General features: G+C 36.5%; 1 protein-coding gene across 1 annotated transcript in view; it reads left to right on the forward strand.

Moving 5' to 3' along the window:
* THBS2 (thrombospondin 2) overlaps window positions 1-18,244 on the forward strand; it is a gene marked incomplete at both ends in the record, with an annotated part of 28,776 nt that extends 10,532 nt beyond the window's left edge. The window contains 13 exons of the mRNA XM_084285057.1: window positions 259-435; window positions 1,946-2,119; window positions 2,577-2,704; window positions 2,808-2,960; window positions 4,001-4,219; window positions 7,079-7,186; window positions 8,945-9,104; window positions 10,586-10,704; window positions 11,136-11,370; window positions 14,241-14,468; window positions 14,911-15,182; window positions 16,137-16,234; window positions 18,100-18,244. Of these exons, the coding sequence (XP_084141183.1) occupies window positions 259-435; window positions 1,946-2,119; window positions 2,577-2,704; window positions 2,808-2,960; window positions 4,001-4,219; window positions 7,079-7,186; window positions 8,945-9,104; window positions 10,586-10,704; window positions 11,136-11,370; window positions 14,241-14,468; window positions 14,911-15,182; window positions 16,137-16,234; window positions 18,100-18,244 (2,216 nt within the window). The remainder of the gene's footprint in view (window positions 1-258; window positions 436-1,945; window positions 2,120-2,576; window positions 2,705-2,807; window positions 2,961-4,000; window positions 4,220-7,078; window positions 7,187-8,944; window positions 9,105-10,585; window positions 10,705-11,135; window positions 11,371-14,240; window positions 14,469-14,910; window positions 15,183-16,136; window positions 16,235-18,099) is intronic.
* Window positions 18,245-21,031: the final 2,787 nt, after the last annotated feature.

Here is a 21,031-nt window from a genome sequence, read left to right on the forward strand (position 1 = left end):
TCCATTAGAACAAGTTTATTTTTAAGTAAACTGTTTAGCATTCTCTTTAATGCTATACTGGCTGGTCATTGGGACTCTTAAGAAAGCTGTACACGAATGACCAATCTGAAATACTGGACTTTGTAAGTGACAGTGGTAGGAAAGAGACAGGAGCATCAGATGTGGTAAGGGGCTTGTTAGGAGGTTAAGTTTACAAGTGAGTTTGTATTACTGCTGCAGGTGGGCTATATCCTTGAATTTTGATCTTTTCTCTGGCAGTACGTCAAGATGGTGGCTGGAGTCACTGGTCACCCTGGTCTTCCTGTTCAGTTACCTGTGGAGTAGGAAATATCACCCGCATCCGCCTCTGCAATTCCCCTATTCCTCAGATGGGTGGGAAAAACTGTGTGGGTAATGGGCGTGAAACAGAGAAATGTGAGAAGGTTCCATGCCCAGGTAAGTCTGTGGCCTTAAATCAAAGATGACTCAATAGTGTTGTTCAAGAAGTTGGAATTCTTCTCTTAATACAGTTCTAGATTATAGTGAATTTCTATGACAGATAATACAATATGTAGTTTAGTGGTGAAATAACTTTTATTTGCTCTGAGTTTTGAGTTTTAGCATCATTTTCAGGAGGCAGTGGTCACAGAGGTTCTGGAGGAATCAGGAGTCAAGAAGTGGAGATTCCTGTTACAGACTTGCCACTGACTTGCTGTTTAACGTCTTGATACTCACAACAGTTCTCCACGGCTGTAGTTACCATTTTACGAATCTGCCTCACAATGTTTTTAGAGTGAACACAGCAATGCAGTCTGAGGTTTTATAAGCCTCCCAAGTTATTATTTGGCTTTAAACAGTAACAGTTTGAGTTCTTTTAATAGTTTATTAATTTATTGATGCATAAAAAAAGTATAAATGTTTTCTATCTCAAAGGAAGCTCATACTGTACATATTAGGAATAGACATATAATACCCAGTAGCCAGGTTTCTTTGAATGCATGCATTCAAATGCATTTTTATATGTATGCAACAGATTTATTTCATATTACAATTCTTTGTTCCTCATCTACATGTTCTAACCTCTTTAGAGATTGCTTTTCATGCCTATCTTTTTCTTTCTTTTCATATGATTTTTCCTCCTTTTTTCCACTTTGAATGTATTTCTTCACTCCCTCCTCTTTCCATGCTTTCCATTCTACTTATGGGATATGAGCTTGAATTTCGTGCTAATATTAACCCAATATTACTTAAAGAGCTATTTTTTTTACCTGCTTGTGCACACAAAGTTAGCAACATTGACAAAGATGATTTATTTATGGACACACACTATTGCCCCTTTGTTTTTTACAGCACTAAGAACAAACAGTTTGGTTCACAGATGTTTATATTTCATGAAAAATCAGGAATGATGACACCAGAATTGGTGGGATTGTACCAATATAAATTATGCTGAAGAATCATTCAAATAAGTCATTTATTCTGAGTTAAGCAATGCCATTGAAGATAAATTGGTGAATAGATTAACAAACAAGAAATAGCTTCAACAAAATATAAATGCTGAACACACTGTTAACCATAAAGTCCACAGGTCTGAGCACAGGTCTGGCTCAGCAGAATTTTGTATCCTGTAGTTACCTGCTGCAGTCTGTATGAAATGGAATCTGAGCAGGGAGCTTTGAAGCTGCCCTACTTGCTCTGGTCAGCTTAAGTGGAAACACACCAAGCCAGTGGGCACTGCATGTTATTTTGAATTATTGGCCAAAAAGGCCCATAAAGCAGTTGGGTATTTTTTATTTGCTTGTTTGTTTCTGAAATACTGCTATCTCAGTAGAAGGCTTTGCCAGCGTCTTTCTTCCTCTGCGTGTGTAATGAAAAACTGTCAGGGATCTGAGCAAATGATTGTTGTAACTGGCACGAAATGTTGTCCCCGGTACGTTTCTTTTCCCTTCTTTCCTGCATATTTTAGTGAATGGCCAGTGGGGTCCTTGGTCTCCATGGTCTGCTTGTACTGTTACCTGTGGAGGAGGAATCCGTGAGAGGTCTCGCCTCTGTAACAGTCCAGAGCCACAGTACGGAGGAAAGCCGTGTGTGGGAGATACCAAACAACATGATATGTGCAATAAGAAGGATTGCCCGATTGGTTGGTATTTAATCATTCATTATTCTGTTTGTGTAGTTGTTTTTGCTTTTGTTTCCTTAGTGGAAAAAAATTGGAATTGACACTACAGAAATCTGCTAATGACACCTTGGTTACAGGAAAGCACTTTTAACTTTTTTTTTTGGTTGCTGATTAGATCACTGGGATTTTATATATTTTCTTGATACTGACTCTTCCTGAAGAGGGATGCCCTTTTCAATCAGGGCCTAAAATACTGTAAGGTATTCAACTGGATTTAGCAACCTGTAATAGTTTCATATTAAAACAATAGTTAATCAATGTTAAATACACTTAATAACCCTAATTTTGAAGGTTTTTTTGAGACTTGGTTGTATCAGATGTGACCTATGCTTATGAACAGAGAATAGCTGTTTTTTAAATGGTCTTATGTGCCATTCATGCTCATAACTTAATAGATGCTTTTATGTGTCTTTTCCAGATGGGTGTTTATCAAATCCCTGCTTTCCTGGAGCAGAATGCAACAGCTACCCAGATGGGTCTTGGTCATGCGGGCCATGTCCAGCAGGTTTCCTTGGCAATGGTACAGTCTGTGAAGATCTTGATGAGGTATTGACTTCATTTTCATTAACATCAGGAAATTACTGTGAAGTTTTCATTATTTGGGAATTATGTGGCCATCTAATTGCTTTCTTTCTTTCCTTTCCTACAGTGTATAGCTGTGTCAGATGTTTGCTTTAAGGTGAATCAGGTTCATCGTTGTGTGAACACAAACCCAGGTTTCCACTGCTTACCATGTCCTCCACGCTATAAAGGAAGTCAGCCCTATGGGGTAGGACTGGAAGTTGCCAAAACAGAGAAACAAGTAAGTGATGTTGAAGAGAATTTGATGTCTCAAAGTGAGTAATTCTCAGTGAAAGTGTCTGTGGATGAAAACATGATAAACTTGGGTGCAAAACAAAGATAACTTGAAATGGATAACTGCTGCTCCAGGGTGGTTTTTGGTTTGAATGACAAAAAAATGAATTTATTGGTTTCTTTTAAAGGTTTTTATTTTCTCTAGGCATCTGCCTAGGACCAAATGAATGTAAAATGCAAGAAGTAGGCATTCCCTTAGTTTGCAATTACTTCTTTTGGGTGTATATACCAACTCAGAGGATTGGGAACTGAAGGATTAGTACAGTTATCCATATAAGTATATTGCTGAATGTGGATATCATCAGACATATGTCTAAAGTTCTCCTTAAATTCTGTTGGGCTGACAACTGTCAGTGGGGAAGGATATAAGGAAGTGAAAGTGATATTGAAGCCTACGGTTTGAGAGACAGGACAAAATTATTAAAACAGATGCCTTGGAATGCCTTCTCTGTTGCTGTTGAGTCAACCTCTGATTGGTTCAACACGTGAAGTCTAAACATAAAGCATAAGATTCTCAGATACTGTCAAAGAAATTAAGCACAGTGATACAAAGAGGTAACAAAAGATTACTTGAGGGGAATGTGAAAATACATTAGGCTGTCTTTGTTTTAAGAATATAAAGGTAGTCTTTGCATACTGACAGGGGGAACACTGAAGCATACAGGTGAGTACAGTCTACTTTCCATTGAAATAAATTTCTGGGCATTAATGACATGTAAGAAATCGGATAGAGTCCTGAAAACATTAACCACTTTAATTTCTTTTGAATAATACACATTTTTTCTTGTGGCTTGTTTTAATTGTTTTCATTGTACACATTTTCTAGAGATGTGAACTGACAGAGCAATGTGGCTTACTAACCACAATTAAAACAAAGTTCCTGTCTTTAGGCATCTAAATAACTGGCCTGCTTTTGACCAAGTTAAGGCACACACATCTGGCTGTGATGATTGCCATGCTTCAGTGAGTATACTTTATTTGTTACAGGTCTGTGAACCTGAGAATCCATGCAAGGACAAGACACACAGCTGCCATAAGTCTGCAGAGTGCATCTATCTAGGCCATTTCAGTGATCCTATGTACAAATGTGAATGCAGGACAGGTTATGCTGGTGATGGACGCATTTGTGGTGAGGATTCTGATTTGGATGGCTGGCCAAATAACAACTTGGTCTGTGCTGCTAATGCTACATACCACTGTGTGAAGGTAGGTAAAATACTGTTGATAAAAAGTTACACCATAACCAGATTTTCTCTCCTTTTTTTTTTTCGCAAACAGTTGGAAGTAATTTTTTTCAACATCAAGCTGGTGTTTGCTTTCATTTAAGCTTTGAATGTTTGTAGCATTCTTATTTTCTGGGAGATTCCATTGAATGTGTATTCACTTAACACTAGATTCAGTAAGGATTCTCAAAATGAAATCCAGAGCCCTCTGCTTTGGATTTCTTTCTGCTCGACATATGTTGAAGGCAGAGGTAGCATACTGAATAGGAGCTACCTAAAGCATGTGTAGAGCGCACAGCTAGTTAGAACTAAACAGCATCTCTGGGTGCAGCTGAGTTGGAAATCTCACCCGTAAGGCCTGTAACCAGACCATAATGGTTAAGTAAGGTCTGTAGTTCTGAATCTTTTGTGGACTATCCTTTCCTTTTAAAGAGTTACACTGTGAAACTGGATTCAGAGCCTGGGAAAATTTTTAGCAATGGGAAACAGAGATGAATATGAGTAATCAGACAGAGTTGTCATTATAACACTTGGTGGGAGAAGATGGGAAGTGCAGCCTCTCTTACCTTTCGGAATGTGGAGTCACAGCTCTTACCGCCTCTACCAGATGGAATGACCTGCCTGCCACATTGGCTGTAGACCTGGCATGGGACTGTTCACCCTTGCTGCTGTGGCTGAGCCATCGTAGTGAATAATGAAAGATCACTACACAAAGGAGGGAAGTAAGCATCAGGGAGCCTAAAAGTGGTTGTATATTGGTTTACCAGTGATTGCTTCCCATGGTATGTTCCCTGGGACCTGTTTCTATGTTGTTAAAAAAAGGAATACAGATCAAGAAGCTAGGAAAGCTTCAAATAAGGCAGTTTGAGAGAATCAGAAGCTACCCAGGTGTAATCCATTTGAAGTTGTGAATCTAGGCTTTATCAGCACAAGAGAGTTTCAGAGCCTCTCAGATACCGATTTCTTCACCCTATCTGATGTGTGTTCATTGTGGTTCCAGGCAGTTCAACAGTTGCAGTTCATATATTCATTTTTAGTTCCCATCATCAGGATCTGCAACATGTTGACCCAAGATGTAAGACAAATGATTAGTTTTCACTAAAATCCTAACATGCTGTACCCATTCAAAAAAAGAACTGTTTCCGAGGATTGATTCATACTTTCTATAAGATATGTGTTGGTCTAACAGACACAAGTATTTCATTTAAGAGGAAAGAAAGAAAAACACCTTAACAATACCAGAAGCAAACCAAACCCCGGGGGTGTGTGTTAAGTTGGATATCAGGAAAGATTTCTGGAATTTCGGTGTTGGAACTGGCTGCTCAGGGAAGTGGTTGAGTCATCATCCATGGATATATTTAAAAGACGTGTAGATGGTGCTCAGGGACGTGGCTGAATGGTAGACTTGGCAGTGCTAGGTTAGTGTTTGTAGTTCATGATCTTAAAGTTATTTTCCATCCTAAATTGTTCTATGACTCTATGTCTAAGTCTATTTTCTAATACCTAATAAAAAGTTTGAGTACACTGGTTAGATCTATCTTGTCTTCATTCTTTACTTTTTGTAAAGCTTATGGGAACTGGCTGCCCTTGAGGGAGCTTATACGAAACGGCTGCCTCGCTACTGGGTTTGTATGAAATTGGACTAAAATCTATAGAGAATACAGACAAACATACAGTTGCAAACACACAAAATGATTTGACTATTTCTTTTTAATTGTAAAAAAAAACAAAAAACAAAAACAAAAACAAAACAACAACAACAAAAAAAAACAACCACAAAATTATTTTGTAACATTGGTAGGCAATACAGAATTGGAGAATAAAGGCTGTTCACAAGTATTTTGTAAAAATGTGCTGTAAAGATTTTGCAGTTACATTATGGTTTTGATACTTATCACAAGTTTTCTAGTTCTCTCTTTCTTAAAATGTCAATACTATTAGAACTGCTGAGGTTAAAAACGGGGCTGGGAATATTACTGGAGTATTATTTTTTTAGGGTAGATGCTAAAAAAAAAATAAAAAAATTCTGCAGTCCATTGGCAGATTCAGTTTTGGTCTGAGGTAGATATGGCATGGGAGGAAAAGTGAGAATAAAGAAGTGTTCTTTTGTAGGTGTATTTATTCTTAGCGAGTGGTAGAATTGCAATCCATTTTTTCAACTGATTTTAGTACTTTCTTTAAAAGGGAATACATGTTAAAGCTTTGAACTTTTTTTTACTTTTTCAGTCTAATCTAAGCTTCTTTACAAAGCTTTGTTAACATAATAAAGAGATAAGATTCACCTTTCATTTTCAGAGCTGTGAGAGAGCAAAGGTGCAGCAGAACAGTGTAAAGGCCCATTTTTCAAAACCCTTGCATACAGGGTTCCCCTTACTGCTGTGTACTACTACCTCATTGCAGTAACTTTCCATATGAACAACTGTTTCTGAAGATATCTCCTGGCTGTATATGTTTTTGGCAACAAAACTTGGACATTTTATATGTAATCTTCAAACATACTTCATGAGGTGTCTATAAGAAGTTGATGTAAGCAAGCGTGTGTGCGTGTGGTGTGTTTGTTCTTTGCTATATAGTTTCATTTAAATTTACTGGAAACATCCCTTTACCAGAATAAAAGCTGAGAAATAGAATGATTTGCAGATGCATTTCACTTACTGTACAATATGAAAGCAGCAAATGAACTACTATCTTTGGCAACAAACAAACACAGACTCTTTAAAAAGTATTTGTGGATGATTTTCTTGTTTTATAGCCTCCAGTGTAACATATCTGCTCTTCTACCCAGGCAAGTCATTCTGACATGTAATGTAAACCTAACGCCTCAATTCTTGCTTTTCACCAGGATAACTGCCCCCTTTTGCCTAACTCTGGCCAAGAGGACTTTGATAAAGATGGCAAAGGAGATGCCTGTGATGAGGATGATGACAATGACGGTGTTGAAGATGACAAAGTAAGACGCATTTCTCTGTTACCAGTACATTTGACCTAAACATTTGTTTTTTAAGGAAGACCATTACAACAGATGAGAGCTTTATTGTTCAAAACTTCAGCTGAGTTACTCTGCATTGCTTTCCATGAACGATGCCTGCTGCAGAGTAAAGCTGTGTTGGATCAAATGAGAGTAGCGCTGGGAAGGGCAAAACAGCCTGGGGAGTCCAGGGCTAAACTAAGTTCTCCATATCAGTTCTGGGTTCTGTTGCGTGCATGGAAACAGTTCGATTGAGTTTTGTATTTTGCAATGGGAGAATGATTGTTCCATTGTATTTTAAAATCTGATAGACATTATATCTGAGGTATGGTAGAAGCAAATTGTGATAGTAACTATAAATGTAGACAGCATCAAGGGGAAATGACAGGAGGAAAGTTACTAGCCTGTTTCATACTTTGCTCTTTTAGATTTGCCTGCAAGAATGAGATTCATAAACTGGAAGAACTTAAGATAGGCAGTTAGTCTAAATACGTTATTCCTTTGCAATCAGCAAAAGGTCAGAAATATATCAAGAGTGGAATTCATTCTGCCTTTTCTGAACATATTTAGGATGCATGAGTTTAAGATTACTGTTCCTCTTTGTTCCCTTCACAGGGAGCCTAGATTCTCTAGAGCTTTAGTTGGTTAAAACTGAGTTAGAAATGTATTCATGAAGCTTCTTTATGGCATATTTAAAAAGTCAAAGAATCACTTGATAACATAATATGGCTTACTACATATATATGGAAAAATTGTAGCTAGTTGTTCAGTTTTATGTACAGTATAAAATTTTAACTTGCCCCTATATCATGTCTTTAAAATGTATATGTGAGGAATCTAAAATGTGAAGCTAAAAATGATTTCCTAGTAAAGAATGTTTTTTCGCTTTTGCAGAGGAAAAGTAATTTAAAAATATTTTCAAATTATGCCCTTCAGATTCCACAAAGCTGATCTGCCCCTCACTCCCACTGCTTTGATTTGGTTTGGTGGTTCTTTGCTTTCCACACAGAGTATTTTCTCATGCCTGTACAAAAGTCCCTGTGTAATTTGGGGATGCATAAAGTGTAAGAAATTTTATTTTGACAGTCTTTCAGACTAGGGATTGAATTAGATGAATTTCTAAAAGTTCCAGTAAAGGGAACAGTTTTGGGCAAAAATATGTTGGGTCAATGAGAGTATTTCATATTAATTTTGATTTTTAAAATCTTTTGTGCTTTATTATCATGTGCAATATAACACAACCCATAAAAAGTCAGTCCTTGTTTAAAATGAAAAATGAAAATATTTGATTTAAAAGTGAGAATACTGATACTAGTTTGTTCCAAAGAAATCAGAGTATTGATTCCAGCTTGTTCCAAAAAAAATAATATGTGCTGAGATTGGACAGATTTTACAACATATTCTGGTTTTAACAAAACACAGGTACCAGTGGGTTGCACTTCTGTTGATATTTCCGAGTACAGATCCAATTTAAAATGTCTATTGCTCTCATAGTGAGATATACTATATGCTTTACATACCTTGTACAAAAACGTAAAATACACAGTGAGCCAGGCAATGCTGTTACAACCAAGATCTTTAGTTTAGGCACAGTTTGTCCACTGGAAAAATAATGTATTCATGTCTTGATTTTGGCCTCTATCCAAGATGAATAGGAAGAGTGACCACTTCATAGTATGGTCTCATGACCTCAGCTCAAGTTGTGATTTATATTCTTAAATCTCTATTTCTTCTCACTAGGACAATTGCCCTCTTTTGTTCAACCCTCGTCAGTTTGATTATGACAAGGATGAAGTTGGTGACCGCTGTGATAATTGCCCCTATGTGCACAACCCTGCTCAGATTGACACAGATAATAATGGGGAGGGTGACTCGTGTGCTGTGGATATTGATGGAGACGGTATGTTTTCAGTCTTGAGTATTAGGTGCTGTGGTTTAATTACACTATGAGTTATGGCCAGTAAGATGGAATACCTGCTTTTATACATGGAATAAAATCAAGTTTATCTGCTCAAAAATGCAACAGAAGAAAGAGAAGACTGAGGTCCATCTGTCCTGTGTAGTAAACTTGTCCATAATGTCCCTAAGTAAATACAATGGATACTGTTGGAGAATAAATCACAGCAGATCTTTTGTTAGTGTAATCTTAGAAAAAATTCTTTCATTCCTCTGTGTTCCAAAGTAATCAGTGTCTAATGTAACAATTTTGTTGACTTTTTTTCTCCTTTTTAAAGTTTAGGGAGGGAAAAGAACATCAGAACATCCATGTAATTAAGACAATATCTGCAGTAAATTAATGTGCTTTTTTTTTTTTTTTTTTAATGAAAGTACTGCAATGCCCATAATAACCCAAATACACATTTTTTTTTGTCTTACAATTTTATTAAAGGTGCTTATTTTATCTACTTGTACATGTCTATATGACCCAGATTTGATCTGAATGAGGAGGGAAAAATCAGTTACATGTCTCTCAAAAATCTTACTTCTGTAGTATTTCAAATTTATGTGAATCCAGAAGTATTATTAGTTGAAGAAATCTGATTTTGGATTTCCTTCAGTAAATGTAGAAACTTCAGGATGCTTATCTGAATTAAACTTCTAAATGTTTTGAGTCCTTTTGTCCTTCAAATCATCAGGTTCTTAGTAGTACTCATGGGAGTCTGCATATATGTTTGGAAAAAAATAAAATGTATTGGCTTAAAAATTGCACAAATATCCAGGGACCGTATGATGTAGGAAAGGGTCCTTTTGTCCTTTCCAGACAGCTATGCTAACATGTATTGATTGTTTCTTTTCTACATATTATATTTTTTGAAGGAGGCTGTCCATTGCATAATGAACTTTCCTGAGAGGGGGAGCAATTTCTGTTTAAAATTTGGCATGCTGTAGAATAAATGACATATGTTCTGGTAAAACCATTTACTGCTGAGGCAGCTGAACATTAATACAGTTATTTCTATACAAAACAATTCAGACATTCCACCATGATATATCTGTGCATTCTATGCCATTCCATATAGCATTTGTGAAGAAAGTACAAATCAAATTATTTAAAAATACCCCACCTCTTCATCTATTTTTTTAAAGAAATGTAGTATCTGTGCAGAAAGAGTAGAAACACAAGACTTAATCAACCCTTACTTTAGGAAAATCTCTTAGGAAAGTACATATAGAAGTGTCTATCATAGCAAGAAAAGTGGGATTGATACTGCATTATTATTTTTTTTCTAATACTAGCCACTGCTTCATGATATATCAATCAGCCTATGAACACCTTAGGAGTGCTGCTTCTTTACTGGTGACTCTTACAGTCTATGATCGTCTGTGCTGAATGACATATCATTTTGATTTCTTCAGTCTTTTTTTCTTCTTTCCTTCTAGACATTTTTAATGAACGAGATAATTGTCCTTACGTCTATAACACAGACCAGAGCGATACAGATGGTGATGGAGTTGGTGATCAGTGTGATAATTGTCCATTGATGCATAATCCAGACCAGGTAAATGTTAGGCACAGTTTCATTAATGACAAAGGAAGAGAAAAGTAGGAAAACATATGAGGAAGCTGTTATTATTTCTCTTGCAATTACATAATACAGGTAGACTGAGGAACTGCACTGCATATGTGCACCCAATATCTCATGTGTGTGCTCCTACCATAATGGATGACATCACTTAAAAGAGTTTGTAGCTGTGCTCTTGGATAACCTGACACATTTTGTTGCCAAACAAATTCTGACCAGGTCTGATGCACTGACAACTGCATAAGTAGCTATCCTATTTTGAAATCATGTTCCTGCATTAAGGATGTTTTTTCATCACAATATCACTTGCCTGCAGAGGAGTTCCTGAGGAAAAATATTGAGAAATTTAAGTACCAGGCTATCAGTATTTTTGTGCTCAGTAAATTATTATTTATTTTTTTTTGTAGACTGATGCAGATAATGACCTTGTTGGTGATCAGTGTGACAACAATGAAGACATAGATGAAGATGGCCACCAGAACAACCAAGATAACTGCCCTTACATCCCCAATGCTAACCAAGCTGACCATGATAAAGATGGTAAAGGGGATGCCTGTGATCCTGATGATGACAATGATGGTATTCCAGATGACAGGGATAATTGTCGCCTCAGATACAACCCTGACCAGGAGGATTCCGATGGTAAGAGCAATGTGACATGAATTTAACTTAGTTCTTAGTATCCAATTCTGATCTTGGAATAGGAGCATATGATGAAGAGAAATATTCTCAAAATCAAACTGAGCTGTGTATTATATTTGAGGCAGCATGGACTTCAGTGGAAGTGCGCTAGCCTATTTGGACCACAATTAGAGCATTAAGAAACCCCTCTGAGAGGGGCTCAAACAAACACATGATTATTTATAGAGAAACACCTTTCAGAAATTAAAAATACATATATTTCTGGTTTTAATTTTGAAATATAAAAAAACTGGGAAAATATTTCAGATTTAATTTCATGTCTTAAATGAAAAAATGATTTGCTTTTGTTTTCAGGCAAGATGTCTTCTGAAAATTAAAATGGAGAAAATATAGCTTACTGCTCTGATTCCTTTTGAAAGTGAGACTATGTAGCTCTTAAGTCTAAAATCATTTTTGATTTTAAATTATTTTTCTAAAAAGTATTTTTGAGCATCTTTTCTCAAATTTGTTTTATAGGTTATTAACTTTAAATATATTTTGATGATGCACCTGTCACGTTTTAAGAAATGGATACGTAATTCTTATTTTTTCCAGTTCCTGTCCTGAAATACTGCTGGGCACTCTCAAACAATCCTTCTTTGTGTTTGGCTGTATTTCAGTAGTGAAATAGTGATAGTTTCACAGTCATAAATGTAATTTAGAAACATTTGATCCTTTGAAAACCAACACAATATGTCTACAATAATGGCCCTTGCAATAAATACGTGAGCAATTTCTGTTACGAGTTATACAACTTGCTGGAGTCATTCCATGGTTATGTTGGTGAAATTGAAAGCAGAATTTAATACCTACATAATATGGTTTTATGTACTTTTAGAAAGACAAAATCCAGAGACCTGACTTGTTTCCTGGTAAAACAACCGCTGTAGGAAGTTTCTGATTGGTAGTAGTACTTTACCTTTCAGTCCAATGATATAATGGTAATATCTTTGTACTTGTCAATCTCTAGAATAGCCTCTTAATTTCAGAAATACTCCAAAATAAGGGTGCCCCCAAAGTGTGGTATAGTCATCTGTAACCTGGATTTTGTGAGTGAGAGTACCATTATGTATGGAGAAAGCATTCACAGAAAGAATAAATTTAAAAAAAAATTAGCCAGCTCATCACTGTCATCAGCGGCAGGCCCAAGAGAAATCATGGAAAAATGATAAATAAAGCCAAAAGATGCTCCCACGCTCTTAAAGATGTGAGCTATAGCATTTAATGATGAGGCCCTTGAGAGAGCTGTTGGACATGGCTGGGTAAACAAATGCTTTCTAACTTTCCTTGACACAGAGTCAACATTGTCAGCAACAGCTCAGTACCAAGTGAACGTCATCAAGACTTTCAGTGGATAACTTAAGTTCTCCTATGACTTGAATATTGCCTCTTCAATGTTGGCAAGGGGAATAAAATTGGAAATTCACTTTCTTCTTCTAAGTGCTAAGATAAACAGTTGCAGGAGCACACAGAGCTGATCAGGATTTGGAGTTTTCCGTGGCCAATTGCCAGATTGCAAAATAGGACTACTTAACAGTCACAGTCAGAGTGGTTCAGAGTGGAAGAGACCTCTAGAGATCTTCTAGTCCAACCTCTCTGGTTGGGCAGGTTCACCTAGAGCACGTTGCACAGGATCATCTCCAGGCAGGTTTTGAATATCTCCGCAGAAGGAGACTCCACAACTTCTCTGGGCAACCTATAGCTGAATGTTTTAAAGTCTTTGAGTTATTAGGTGCATTAGCTTACTCTAACTGTCCTTTTTGGTTGTTGCCTAAGACTCATTCTGCTTTTTATGCTCCATTTATGAAAGCTTTATTCCTGAAAAATTCTGTGCCAGTTAGACATGGTAACGTAGCTTTGCATTTGTCTGAAACATCTAGTAGTAGCTCAGTAATTAATTAGTTGGATCATTGCTATTTCCCGTTTTGTTAATTCCCATGTTCTTAGAACAGTCACAAACACGTTTTAAAAAGGAGATGCTTAGTTACGTGAAGTTAGAAACAAATTAACTGGTGGGTCTGGTTTTACATTATTAGTACCCAGTATAGCATCCAGTGGCTTCTGTTGTAAAAGTCAGAGCCTTTCTTCCATTTTCTTACATGTTTTGAAGTGCTGTGTTTTATCTTAAGACAAATTGTTTTACCCACAAGTGAAAGAATAACCAAGCATGTATACATATTTTACAATAATATTGTCCCCACTTTCTTTTGACATAGTGGTGACATTTCTGCAATCCAAAGCATCCTGCATGGATTGTTGCTGAAGGAATCTTGAGACACAGATAGGGTCTTAAAAAAAACCAACCACCAACAAAACAACCACCAAACATTGAGTATCTTCAATAGTATATAGGGATTTGGTCATTTGCAGTAGAGTAAAGATTTTAACACTTCTTGAATTCATTTACACTGCACGTATTAAAATGTGGCCTTATATCCACATCTGGGACAAATCATACTGAAAATTTAATACAAACATTAGTGAATTACATCGGCATAGGAAACTTCCAAGTCCCCCAGCACTGCTTCTAAAGAAGCATATAGACTAAGGGTCAGATTGATGACTGTCATAAACCACTGACTGGTTAGTTTTATTAGCATTAATTTTGGCCCTGATCTAAGTTGATGGTTTCTTCCAGTCATTACTAACAACATTTCAAATGTTTGTTTCAAATGAACTTTCAGAGAATGAAGCTTTATTTGGAGCATTCTTTGAGGAACAAGAAATAACGTACTCATATGCATCATAAATTTCTTCCACTAGTGCAAGAGCCATTAGGTAGCATGGATAATTTGCTAACAGTTGTATTCACTTATTCCTATTGCTTATAGGTGATGGCAGAGGTGATATTTGCAAAGATGACTTTGACAATGACAGTGTCCCGGATATTTATGATGTATGCCCTGAAAACAATGCCATCAGTGAAACTGATTTCAGAAAATTCCAGATGGTCCCTCTGGACCCTAAGGGAACTGCTCAGATTGATCCCAACTGGGTTATTCGCCACCAAGGCAAGGAACTGGTGCAGACTGCCAACTCTGATCCTGGAATAGCCGTAGGTAAATATCAAATGTTAGCCTGCATCTTTACATAAACAACCTGTGATCTAGTGATAGAGGGAAAAAAAAAAAGTAGATAAACATGTCTTTTTGGTGCTCCAAGGTTGGGACTGAAACATTGGTTTTATATGCCCAAAAAATAGCTCAATGCTGTTTGCCTTTGTTGACCATTCAGTTTGTCACTGGCTGTAACACACGTGAAATATTCTGTAGAAGAACCTTACATAGGTGTAGTGCCTGCTGTCTTTTACCAGTTGTAAATAACATGTTTCTCCCTAGAAACCTCCATAGGATAGGTTAGGTAGGCAAGTGTAATTACCTCTGTTCTTATAGGTGAAGAAATTGAAAAAGCAAAGCTTAGGATTAAAGTTGGGACTTTTGGGTGTTGGTGGCTGGATCCAGCACTGTAATTCAGTGGTTTATGTCTTTTGTCCTCTCCCAGGTTATGATGAGTTCAGCTCCGTTGACTTCAGTGGCACATTTTATGTTAACACAGACCGTGATGATGACTATGCCGGCTTTGTGTTTGGCTACCAGTCCAGCAGTCGGTTTTATGTTCTGATGTGGAAGCAGGTCACGCAGACCTACTGGGAGGACAAACCCACCAGGGCTTATGGCTATTCTGGTGTGTCACTCAAGGTAGTGAATTCAACAACTGGTACTGGTGAACACTTGAGAAATGCTCTCTGGCATACAGGAAACACTCCTGGACAGGTGAGAAATTTAAAACTTCAGGGCCATGATGATGCCTGATTAATCTTTTAACAAGAAGTGAGGTGTCTGGAAATGAGTTTTCTTTCACACCTTAATTGTTGCAGAAGACTACAAGCTTTTCTTCAGTTCACATATTATTAGTGTTGCCTTGTATTTCAAAGAAAACATTACACATATAAAAATCATGAATGGAAAAAATTACATGTATAAAAGGGAAGGTGTGGTGTGGTCCAAAAAAGAGTAAGAGATCTCAGTTCTGCACAAATCCTTTGTGACCTCTGTACTGGCACTTATTCCTTCAGCATTCCAGCTTGTTTGAATTATGCTTGGTTTAGACCTCAGCAACCAGTGACAGCCAAAGAGAAAAGAAATGAAAACAAAGAGAAAAAATCACTTCTGTTCCAAGTAGGGCCCAGCCACAGAAGAATCTTGTGCCTTTTGGAAAATAAGTTATTGAGGCTTTGTGCGTAAATAGGAATTTCACACTTTGGAGTTCTTGCAGGAGTGAGGCCTCAACTGAGTGCAAGAGTTTTCAAAGAATAAGCCAGAGGTAGTAACATCTGTGCAAGCTGCAGTCCCTTTCACTCAATGAAGCCACTCATACAGATAGGAAAAGCAGCATCAGATCTTTCAGCGTGGGTGTCTACATGCAAATAGGGGCAGGACTGCATAAGGGAAGTCAGATTCAGTGCTGTAATGGCCTTCAGTGACAAATACGTAACTGATCTATAGTTACAGACAGGAATTTTCATTACTCTCCCTAGAAAGGAACAGAGTGAAGAAATAGTATGCTGATCATATGTTAAACACTTGTTTTGGTTTCATCATTTGTTAAACACTGGTTTTGGTTTCCTGCTCTGCAGCAAATGATCTGCGGCTGCATGTACAGTTACTGTAGTGGATGTACACTTCTGAAGCAGTGTCTCTAATACAGCATTTGTATTCCTACCGTAGGTGCGTACTTTGTGGCATGATCCCAAGAACATTGGCTGGAAAGATTATACTGCATACAGGTGGCATTTGGTTCATAGGCCTAAAACAGGACTAATAAAGTAAGAAATATTTCTGTGCCTCTATATTAGAATTAGTATAACTTCAGTTACTGTTGATATAACAGCTATTTCATCAGTTTCTTTGTTAGTTTTCATAATGGTCATACTTACATTACAGTTTGTTTCAATATTTAGGGAATCATTTTTTTATATTTAGAATGACTCAGGTGTATTTAATTTAGTAGGGATGGTTCAGTATTTACATCAGTTAAATATTCTTAAATTAAAAAAAAATCTTTCTCAATAGTTCTTCTGTAAAGGGACCAAAAATTCCTAAGCAAAACTCAAAGCAAGATTAGAACATGAGATTCTTCCATAGCCTCTGGAATTTGAATGAATGAATGAAATTAATTAGAAACATCAAAATTGCCACAGGGAAGTAGGCCAGCCTCCTGTCTGCTTCAGCATCCTGTCTTCAATAGTGGCTTATACAAGATATTGCAGAAGTAGCCATAAGCACATCTGCAATGCACATAGGGAGGAGCTATGGCATATTATTTTCCTTAAAGCCCAGCTGTTTATCTGATATTCAAAAGAATAAGCATTAACTGTTTATGTCAATTTTATCTTGTACTAACTACTGTAAGTATGGTAAGTATGTTTTTCATGGGGCAGTCTGACATCTTAAGGTCTTGCTAGTTTGTGTTTAGTAAGTGTTTAGTAAGAGCAGGGGAGTTTGGCTGTTCAAAGGGACAAATTTGGTTAAACTACTTGGTCTGTCTTTTGGGGAATAAAAAAGTTTCTATGTTTTAAGTCTTTATGCATCAAAGGATTGCATTGCAAGGCACTGGCTGATACAGGTCAAAAAGAAACTTGAGTTTTTCATTCATGTTGCTGTTGCCTGTAACTTTTTCTTTGCAGAAGGTACTTAGTATCAGACAAAACATATTTCATATGGTAACATGTTAGATTAGTCTACTGTGACAAATTCTGTGGTCTGGGACATTAGATTCCTTCATTCTTTAGGGTGTTTTAAAAGGAAATAAAGAAACAAAAGCAATTATTTTCATAGTATAGTTACGGAACTATGTTATTTTGTCTCTGCTGTAATCAAAAGGCTGTTGACTCACTTCACATTTGGCTATTTTTAGTCTGAGAGCCTAAGAACCTTAGGTTCTTAAAGTTCCTGTCGTAAGGTCTCCCATGAGAAGTGGAGAATCTATGAGCAAGGAACTGCAACTTGTCTGGTAGAAAAGAAAAATGAAGAGGTCTGTTGGCTCCAGGGTGGGCGCATGAGACACTCAAGGGAAAAAAAAAAAAAAAAAAAAAAAAAAAAAGAACCAACTCTTTCTTTTCTAGTTTATAAATCTAGCTGTTTGTGTCCAAATCCTTCCAGCTTTCATTAGGAGCTTAAGCCGTCTGAAACTGAAATTTAGCATGTTTCCAATTAATGTTTTGTTAGAATCTAAAGGGAAAGTTTTTCCAGTTTCTGATTTTGGCCCTTGCACCTAGAGATAAGTAAATCAGCCATTCACACGGCTATACAGAAGACTTTGCAAAGCTATGTGGCTAGGTCTTGTGTTAACCTCTGAGTTCACAGGGACAGAGTCTTATCAATGAATGATAGTACATGACATAGTTCATTCCAGGAGACTTGACTGTTCTAAATAAAGTATTGGGAAATCTTTTGCAGATGGTGTGCATAAAATTACTTATAGAACAGCTCCACTACTTTTGATTAATGCATTATGGCTGCCAGCCATGTGGGTGTGAGAGAGAGTTGAGGAGTGATCCTTACAATGAAGCTGTGTTATCTGGTGACTTGTTAAAATGAATTCTGATTCACTTCTTGGAAGCTGTTACTAGCCCTTAGCACTGGACACTCCATCATCCTCCTTTTCTAATTTATATTATGTTCTTTACAGAGTTTTAGTTTATGAAGGGAAGCAAGTCATGGTGGATTCTGGACCAATCTATGATACAACTTTTGCTGGTGGACGATTGGGTCTTTTTGTCTTCTCTCAAGAGATGGTTTATTTCTCTGATCTCAAATATGAATGCAGAGGTTAGTTACAGAAAATGTCTGGAAAATGCTGATGCCTTTGATGTAACCTATGGAGCAAGCACGAAATATGGAAATGCAGAGTTTACTGCAGAGTAACTCTTGTTACTGAAAACAATCTGTAATCTCATAGCATGTTGTGAACCTTGATTTGTTGAAATACCATGAATGCTCTTTGCCCCTATAGTAATCTCAATTTGAATAATAAAACCCAGATGTTCAATATTACCCACCTGGAAAAAATGAGATAGAAATCTGAGTGAGATATGCACTTAGAATTCTCTCTGCATATCCACTTTCCTTTGTAGGCTATTTCAGTGTGTCCTGCGGGCAGAGAGCTACTTCAGGATCACCCCTCTTTCCAGGAGACATGAAGGAGAGAGTAGACATTCTTAATGAGCATGACTGTGTATTGTACTACCTCCAAAATGTTTTGAAATATAGAGAATGCTTTCCCAGGTTTTCCTATATGTGATTTTTTTATATTCGTATAAGCATAAGTGCTTATGCATGTGCACATATAGGTAGATGTATTTTTATGTAAATGTTTACACATGTAGGAAAATGCAGAATGGGAAGCACTGCAACCTTGTGTGTGTATCATTCAATTTTGATTGAATTCTAAACCAATAAATCAACCACAACAATTAACGTATTTTTTCCCCATTTCTTTCAGATGCTTGAGCAATGGTTGCTGCATTACCAGCAAAGTACTGTAAATGCTATGCAACCTAGACACCTCAGTACATCCTGGTACTCCCATTTTCTGTTTTTGTGTACCTCCTTCTCTGTCCATGGGCTCCACTGACCAGGTACCTCCCTGCTGCCAGGAGTGGCTCAGCCATCCCTCCACCAAAGTGCCTTCTCACAGCCAGCACTAACGAAACCTAAACACAAGCGTCTGACCCACCACTGAAGCAAAAGCAGATTGATACATTAGAACACTTTTGTAGAGTGAAAACTTAGCAAACCACATTTGTTTGTTTATTTGCCTTTTCTTAAGGAATGACGTTTACATACAAAAATGTAATTACTTAATGTATTTATATATATATATGGAAAAAGGGGGGAGATAATGACTATTAGTCATTATCTTTAAATGAGGAAAAAGTGCTTAAATAACTTTTTAGGTGTATGGTTGATGCTTCGCTCTGATCAGGGCTGGATTTCAGTGACAAAACCTCTGGGTCCAACCATAGCAAAGTAACAGAGGGCCACACCAACAGTGTTTATACTAACAATGGAAAAGCTTTTGGAGAATAAAATGAAGGTCAGTTATGAAGATTTTTTGATCCAAAAAGATGTCCTTTTGCTGATGAGGATGCTCTTAATAACGCCCATTAGAAATAAAGTTGGTAGAAATGTCAAATTTGCAACCTAAAGCATTGACTAGCATCAGAGAGTTAATTCAGGCCAAACAGAATTGAACTAGAAACTCCCATGGGAAAGGGAAGAGTGATTAATTTAAAAGTCCAAAACTATCACCATTATCTGACTTTTATAAAATGATTGCTAGTTTTTCCATTTCCTCATATTAATGTTTTGCATTCCCTCATATTAAAAAATATTCCATGAACATGTGGAGCAAAATGAACCTGAACCACTTTCCCACCTCTGCTGCAAAAAGCACTTTGACATCTTGAATCCTGATCTGGGTTTTTGAAAAGGTGGCAACGCCACTATTACTTAATTTGGTAATGTAAGAGCTTAAGGTTCCACTTATAAATATTTTGTTAATATTTATTATGATTATCACACCAAGCTACCTTCTCTGATTATTTATTTTAAAGCATGTCATATAATGCTTCAGTAATACATTTACAAAGGATGATATTTTAAAGTGATTTTTAAAGCATATCACAGTATGTAGATATTGTCAAACCATTGTGTACACTTAAGTAAGGGTTATATTCAAGTATGCTTTAAAGTTAAATAAATAATAATAAGGAATTTATAAATGGAACCTTAATATATATCCAGTTACCCTATCTTTAATATTTTGTATTTTACCTATGTCTGCTGTATATAGAACTTCTTAAAATAATGCTGAAGGGATACCAGTGTTTATTCTAAACAGATACAACAGTTATTCAGATATACAATAGTATAAACATGTTTAACATTTCGTTTTTGTTTTCTTTAAGTTGTATGAGCTTTGTTCACGAAAAGAACACTTGCTGGTGTAATTTTACTCATAGATGGGTTTACTAATGGAATAATACAGTATTTCTGCCTTCTTACAGGGCGCAGTGAGATAAATGTTGAATCAACTTTTTCTCCCTTGAAATAGATTTCATTGCTATATTCATTAGAAAGAAATCCACATTTGCTGGCTTTATTGCACATTTTATATTGGTCATATTATCAATTCTTTTTTTATTGTTTTTTTTTTTTTTTTTTTTTTTCCAAATCCTCTTCATGAGGTTTTTAAGTGTGTTTCAGTTTCTTTCTTTTGGTGTTTCAAATTGTATCCCCAAGTCCCAAGCAGAAGGGAGGGTTACTTCATTAAATGTAATGATTGTAATGGCTGTGTAGGGTTTTTTGTTTTGTTGAAGAGAGACATCAGTGTAGGGATGAAGATGTTAATATTTGAACTGTATCATAATTTTCCTATTCTATGTAAATTATTTATGATGGTTTTTTTTTTTTATTTTTCTCATTTTTTTTTCCTTGCAAATGTGTGTGTGAGAGAGTGAGATGAATGAAATTTCACATTGTTTTGCCAAAAATTGTAAATAATTATTTATTTGTTTACATGGACGGAACTTTATCATTTAACGTCCTCATTCATTTAG

The sequence above is a fragment of the Netta rufina genome (assembly GCF_964035555.1).
Source record: "Netta rufina genome assembly, chromosome: 3".
Classification (NCBI taxonomy): domain Eukaryota; kingdom Metazoa; phylum Chordata; class Aves; order Anseriformes; family Anatidae; genus Netta; species Netta rufina.